Below are 7,440 nucleotides of genomic sequence, written 5' to 3' on the forward strand. Positions count from 1 at the left end.
ATGAATAGATGAGTGAATGTATTTTTGTAAGTATTAGAAATTGTTCACTTTTATTATTCATCCTGTTTTGACAGTTAAATGTTATCTGTATCGATGCCTGTAGACAAATTAAGCTGCACTGACAACTGATACAAGTAAGTACACTACAAACACTGATTAATAGATGCATCTCCTCATATAATTTAGCATAGGCCAATCTTCCTGGTATAAATCAGACTAAAAAGTAATTACAGACTAAAAAGGAATTTAAATAAACACCAACGTTTTAGATGACTAGATTTAATTCTATTCACCAGTGCTCTGTATTTGCACTACATGCTGTGTGACTATTTTGGACAGAATGTTATGCTTTCTAATGCATACTTCAATGTAGTAAAATATATGAAAAACATAAAATTACATAGATGCAGCTCAGTGGTTAAGGTACTTGCCTTGCATTTGGATAGTTGCTGGTTCAAGGCTCATCACTGCAAAGTTGCCACTGTTGGGCCTTTGAGCAAAACTCTTAACCCTCAAGTTGTACTCAGTCATAATTGGAAGTTGCTTTGGATAAAACTGTCAGCTAAACACCATAAATGTATATTTAATTCAAGTTGTACAGGTGTATGTTTTAGCATAGATAACCTACAACAATGTAATAAACCTTTCTGAAAGAATAATAGCTGACACACTCAAATAAGGCAAGGTTGGCATTCTGCTGATAAAATATATTCATTTGAGTCTTGTTTATACAAGCCCTGTCTGAATGGTCCTTCAGCTATGTCTACTCAGGCAAGAAATTTGCACACAGCTAGATTTTAAGAAACTACTGCCAAAACCCTTAGGTGGTTTAGTTAGCACAAGCTGCCAATTTCATCTGCACAATTATCTGCACAGTACCAACTGCAAATAGTCCTTATAAACATTACCGATATTAGTCTATATATATATATATATATATATATAGTGAGTGAAATGGTGAAAATTACATTTTGCCTTTAGAAGGGTATTAAAACATAAAATCAAAGGGAACTCTATTTTTGGTTCAGTATCAGTATAGAAGATTAGATCCTATAGACAGAATGTGAAAATCAGTCTCTATGTACTGCTGAGGAACTGAAGCAACTCTACTGCCCTTATCACTCTAATGACAGCTTATTAAAATACAACGGCATTAAAGGAGCAGTTATATCGACATGATGTCAAAGACCAGGAACACTTCAAAAGTTGATAAAGCAAATTTTAAGTATATGAAAGAAATGGTTAACTAAGACTGGACTCATCTCTTGACCACAACAGCTCAGTCCACATTCTGAGTCAGTCAACACCACCACTCAGAAACATCACACTTCTGATGAGACATTAGGACTACGTTCACAATGCCAGAGAGATTTTGCTTTTAAAAAAAGCCCTTTTATTGCCATAGCTCTTAGGTCATTTCAGCCATTTTGGCCATCAAAAAGGCATTGAATGAGGTACATGAAAAAATGCTGGGACCACATTTGGCATTTTTTTTTAATTGTTGCTCACTGAAATACATGAAGATGTAAATATTAACAAAGAATATGTCGTCATGATTTAGGCCTTTACAATACATTCTAAACCAAGAAAAATGATAGGTCACACTGTGGTTTATTGATGTGGTTCAACAGATGGGTTTAAGTGAATTCATGTTTCTTTGCCAAGTGAGAATGTGACAAAAGAAAGCAACTGATGACTAAACGCTTTAAAGCAGTAAACACTTGGAATCACGCTGCTGTTCATTTCTACATGATCTCCACACAGCCATACAACACACAAATACAAGATTATTCAATGGTTAGAATACAAACAAAGAAGCAAAATGAAACTGAAAAGATACCTTTTTACATAAAATACTTTTGAAGTATTGTCTTACAGTAACTATTATGAACCCTTCCAAGAAGAACATGTTCTAAGCAAAACCTTAAATTCTTAGGGATAAAGAATGATCACAAGGTTGCGTTACTAAGCATATTCAAAAAAAGTGTACAATATGCACACTTAGAAAAATACAAAATTAAAAGCTATCTATGCAGACTGGTGAAATTTAAGTAAAAGTGAAAAGAAATTGAGCAACTGTCCAAATATTTTCAATTGTGTGGTAAAACACAATGTCCATGAGTTTGGCCATGCTCTTGGCTGTAGAATGCCATCACAGCGTGGCATGGTCATGTAGGCCAGACACGCCCGGCTCTGCTCCTCAGCAAGGGCCACACACAGTTAGCAGGCTGATTTGAGGATGGAGGGGCTCCCAATATTTAGCTTTGTGTCTTTTTCAATTGCCATAATTTATCCCAAGTCCTTCAGGTAATCTTTTTTCCTACCGCTCCTCAGGAGAACTATGGAAGGGTGCGGCTCATACCTCCAGTGTTAAGATGCTGTCGCGTTAAGGTTGGGTTCAGGGAGAAAAGAACAGAGGTGCTCATTGGTTGTTTTTGGCTTTTGCATGCGTTAAGATGTGTGACTTGAGGTTGGTGGACTGAGCAAACTTTTTATTGCAGCCATCAAATGGACAGACGTATGGGCGGTCACCGGTGTGAATCCGCACATGTGTGCGAAGGTTAAAGTCCAGCGAAAAGCGTTTCCCACAGCCTTCAAAAGTGCACTAATTGGGAGAGAGAAAAAAGTATTAGCTCTGTTTGAATGTTCCCCAGTAATGCATTTAACAAATATTTTAGCTATTTTTACTAATTGTTTAGATGTGTAAATCCAGAAAAACACTGGTTCAATAAGACAGATATCATGGGACAATGCAATGAGTAGTAGCATTAGGAAATGCTTGTGACACTGGAAACTGTTTTCAACTTCAGTAATGCAGGTGGGTGTTCTAACCTGGAAAGGCTTTTCTCCAGTGTGAACGAGTTGGTGGCGCTTTAGTTTGGAGCTCTCCACAAAGGCTTTTCCACACTCAGCGCACACATGAACCCGGGGCCCATGGGTATGTAAGTGCTTCCTCATTGCAGAGTTATCCCTGAACATCTTAGTGCATCCCTGAGGAAAACAGAGCCTAAGGTTTACATCTGCAACAGTCTATTACAGCATGTAAAGAAAAAAACTTTAAACCAACACTTCAATTACTGTTTTGTCTGTCTGAAATGGCATAAGAGTGACATATGTCACTCCTGAGGTACGTCACTGAGTAATTTCTTTTTGACTGCACTATAAACTGCTGACTGCCTCAAATCAGAGGATGGGTGTTAATGCAAATCGTAGGCAGGACCAATTAGGTAGTTTATGACTAAAAAACAATAAATCTAGGTCTCATAACTTGTCCCCTACTGGCAATTAATTGTATTCAGGTGTCACCAAGAATCTTATGTGAAAGATATAAAGAAACCAAAAATACCCGTACTTTGTGGGGACAGGCTATCGTTCTGGGTGCGTCATCCTCTTTAATCTTCCGTGGTTTCATTCTGAAAGCAAAAAGAACATTAGACTTAATAAACTGCATTAAGAAAAGATAAAATAAATCCTTTGCTTGCATGTGATGCCACATTTACATTTGTGCACAGTGAATATAAAGTGCAGACAAAGACAACAAGCAAAGTATCTGGTCCAAGTTAAACCACCACTATTTTTCTCTGTGAATGAGACAGAGCCAAGCCCCTTACAGCCCCTCTGATGGATACAAATAAAAAACTGAATCACATACAAGCCCAAAACCAGTATGGTTACCAGTGTATTACAGATTCACATCTTACCGTACTGAGCTGCGACCAAAAGGGCCGCCACAGTGACTGTAGGGACTGAGAAACACCACCAATTAATATTTCAAGCGTGACAACCAATCTAGTTTTGTTCACCCTGAAGTCCTTACTCTCAATAAACAAAACAAATAAAGGAAACATAGCCCTACATCGTAGCATCTTTCACGTTGACCTGGATTCAAATTCAACCTATTGTGTGCATTTAAAAAAAAAACAACAAACAAAAACATCACCCCCAGCAGGTATACTTGCACTGTTAAGCAATATACTACAGGAGAGTCTGTACTACATGCAGCTTCACATACATATGTTTGTCATAAATAATATACATCTAGATGATTTCAGCTCTGTGTTTAATGTTTCGCACAGATCTAGAGCTAAATTTAAAATCAATGTTTGGTTACAAACATCATCAAGATTACTAGTGTGGGATAGAGCCTGCTAAACACGTCTAACCAATTCACATTGACCATAGCTACTCTACCAACACTATAATCTACTAAAATGGAAGGCATCTGGAATATCAGATTCAGTGTAACATTTTCAGAACTTTCAACAGGAACACTAATATCTGTATTCACAGAAAATAAAAAATAAAAGTAATCATTTTCAATCAAAGCCATAAGTTCACCCTTACCATACACTGAGCAATTACTTTAATATGTAGACCACACTTGCCAAGGTAAATAAAAGGCTACAGGATACATAGCACAACTATCTTGACATAATTGAAATAAAGGCCACAGGAATCAGTATAACTGTGAAAAGTTACCATCAGGCAATTAAGTTCTGATAATTATTCTTCTCTAAAGCTCATGTGATTTTACACTCGAGTGCTTGGCAGTTAGTATTCAACCAGGAAAATACATTAAAATGGCAAAATAACATTTTGGGTGTCATTCAAACACCAAAATCATAAAACATTGATATGAGCTCTGTCAAATTTCTTGTTTCTGTACAAGTGTGCATGGTTTTACCTGGCAAACTCTGCAAGCTGTTTGGGATCTGAGAGGTCGATTCCTGGAATGCCACCGGGTGGGAGCTTCTTTCCTGTCATATATTCAGAGTAGTCTGGAGGAGAGTTTTCTCCAATAATCTGTTCCTCCACCACAGTTTCATGGTCAATGTCCTTCTTGTCATCTGAAAATAAAACAAAGGGTATAATTGGTACTAAATTATTAAACAAATGATTAAGTTGTATCTGAAATCGATAGACTAGATGAGCACAACTCTGGACTTGGACAGCTGGGCTCCAGAGAAGTTTGGTAATTATTCAACTCCAAGCAATAAACTATACCTGGTAGTTAACCGATCAAATCAGGCTAGATGGAGCAGGGAAATCGCCAAACTGTATTGCACATGAGCCCTCCTAGACCTGCTAGTAACAACTATTTTCAGTTGATTTGCCAACTTAACACCTAGGAAGGCACAGTGGTAGCTTTGGAGAGATGGAGCTTTATATTAATTTACTTAAAGTTGTCTGTCTGTATCCATCCATCCATCCATCCATCTACCTATCAATACGCATTTTAGTGCACTGTTGAGTCCTACAAAGGCGCACACCGTATGTGAATACACATGAAAAATAATATACAGTAAATGGCTTACACGAAGTGGCATAAAAATAAAACCAGACTATTAAATGAGTTTTATTAATTCGCAAAATTCAACAACATTTACACTTAAACACGAGGGAGGCGATGACATCAGCGCTGACTAACCTCCATGCAAACCGGCAAAACACGGCCTGGTTTCACACTACCCTCAGGGGGAGCCATGTTTGCTAAACCAAACAGAATAGAGAAAGCGTAGCTAAACCATCAATCTCTCATGAGACGGAAGTGCCCATGGCTTTTGTTGCGCACTAGCTCGGGATTTTGTTTGACTTGCACGTAGCTAGGCCTGCTGAAAATTGAATAAAGTCTACATAAAGATCACTGCGGTCATTCAGTATAAAGATAACGTATTAATTACATTTCTGTCGCCCAGCGGTTCATCGAATCACCTAACTACCAAAACGAAGTCGCAAACAAAGCACTACATTAACTCCAAAAACCGACTGACACTTGTGCAAACCAGTTCGATATTTGAACCAATTCGCTTACAAAAAACTAGTTGCATTTGAAATGATACATTCCAAACAACCCGAAACAGTTATCGTGCAGTTCATAAATTTCACAAGCGTTTTGTAACGTTAATATTAGCTGCTTAGCCTGAACAGTGACTGGCTTCTCCTCTCCCACTGGCTGGCTGCGCACTTGCGGCCTACACGATACACCAGCAGCGCGCTCGCTGCAGCCCTCGGCCGCCATCTTCGCACGGCCGCGCCATCGCCATTTTTTCGGGCCGCCATACTGGACTCGGGGAATATGGCGGCGCCCATCAACACCTAAAAACATGGCTTCCCTTCAAAACAAAAACATATGCGCCTAACCGCTCGCATTTTCGCACTCGGAAACCTCGGAATCACTCCTGGCAATGCTCTACGGGAATAGTCCACGTACGGAGCTGGTGCAGACGGACAACGCCCTGTAAGGCCCTGCTTTGTAGGCAGCAACACGCAAACGACCGATCGAGAGAAACTTCCAAATTTGGCACGGAAAACTTACCTGATGCCCACATTGTAACGGAGAATTCTCCTTCCAGCGTCTTTATTTGCACCTGTTTTTGCTCCCATTTCCTGCCGGTGGATTCTGCAGCACTTAAATAGCTCTTTTTACCTGATTTCTTTCCACTACCTCCCCCCTTCTTCATCCGCCCCATAGAGCTTTTCCCTGCAACAGTAACCAGAGTCTGTCCAATGTATTCCTCTTCTGCGCCCGGTGCAGGGACAGGTATAAGAATTTGGTCTTCAAATCCATCGTCCGCACGGAGGTCTGAATCGTCTCCGCCGACTACCTCTTCTCGTGTTTGTACGAGAATCACTTCTTGATGGTGATGAACCTGACTTGGGTCGTCCGTTACAAGCGGTTGCAAGGCAATCATGGGCTGATGTTCGTCGTCGTCGTCACCACCGACGACCGTAGTCTCAATAGTTTCCACAGGAATAGTCTCCACTTCTATTTCGTGAAGTTCGACTATTTCAGCCGGCATCTCTGAGCCATCTGTCTCTATATACAGGGTTTCACCGGATGCCATATTGAATTCCGCCAGCTTGCTTGCTTACACACAGAGCTCGTCGCCCCGCAAACACACACCCCCTTGCTAAAACGATAGCTACCCTCCCTCTTCGATAATACAAATAACTCCACTTCGCTCACACAAATTCACGTCGCCACTACGCTCCAATTTCATGTCTCGCGAGATCGAAAGACGCGCACGCGTGCACACGCCTAGCTGATGAGATTGTATAAAATAATGCACCTCACCAACAATGTGATGTAGCTCATTTAAATATTTCAGGAACATAAATATTTTATCGTCATAACAGTTTTATTCAACATGACTGTAGCAATGAATTGCTGAGTTAAACGAATACAAACAGGTTTTAAAAATAAACTTACTGTAACTGCATAATATCAATACATACTGAGGTATTAAAAACTGCACGAGACATTTGTGTGTGTGAGAGTGTTTGTGTGTGCGCGCGCCCCTCTAGAGGGAGCTATAATAGTCATGTAATGGATGAGGCAGTAAAGAGAACACCAAAGAACTCGCACACATCTTACATATCATCTTATTTATATAATACATTTTCCAAATGATTTAGTTTTATTCCAATTTCTTTTAAATG

The 7,440-nt window shown here is 39.6% G+C and overlaps 1 protein-coding gene across 2 annotated transcripts; it reads right to left on the reverse strand.

Moving 5' to 3' along the window:
• Window positions 1-1,370: 1,370 nt before the first annotated feature.
• On the reverse strand, window positions 1,371-7,344 carry yy1b (YY1 transcription factor b). Of its 2 annotated transcripts, XM_027031734.2 has the most exons (6): window positions 6,317-7,344; window positions 4,685-4,847; window positions 3,702-3,746; window positions 3,353-3,413; window positions 2,833-2,991; window positions 1,371-2,605 (listed from the first exon to the last, which is right to left on the reverse strand). In XM_027031734.2, the coding sequence occupies exons 1-6, from the start codon at window positions 6,843-6,845 to the stop codon at window positions 2,423-2,425; spliced, it is 1,140 nt and encodes a 379-aa protein (XP_026887535.1). In that variant the 5' UTR covers window positions 6,846-7,344; the 3' UTR covers window positions 1,371-2,422. The 2 variants fall into 2 exon arrangements, with proteins under 2 accessions (XP_026887535.1, XP_026887608.1); XM_027031807.2 differs by lacking the exon at window positions 3,702-3,746.
• Between the last annotated feature and the right edge of the window lie 96 nt (window positions 7,345-7,440).

This window comes from Electrophorus electricus, chromosome 3 (assembly GCF_013358815.1).
Source record: "Electrophorus electricus isolate fEleEle1 chromosome 3, fEleEle1.pri, whole genome shotgun sequence".
In the NCBI taxonomy this organism is placed as follows: Eukaryota; Metazoa; Chordata; class Actinopteri; order Gymnotiformes; family Gymnotidae; genus Electrophorus; species Electrophorus electricus.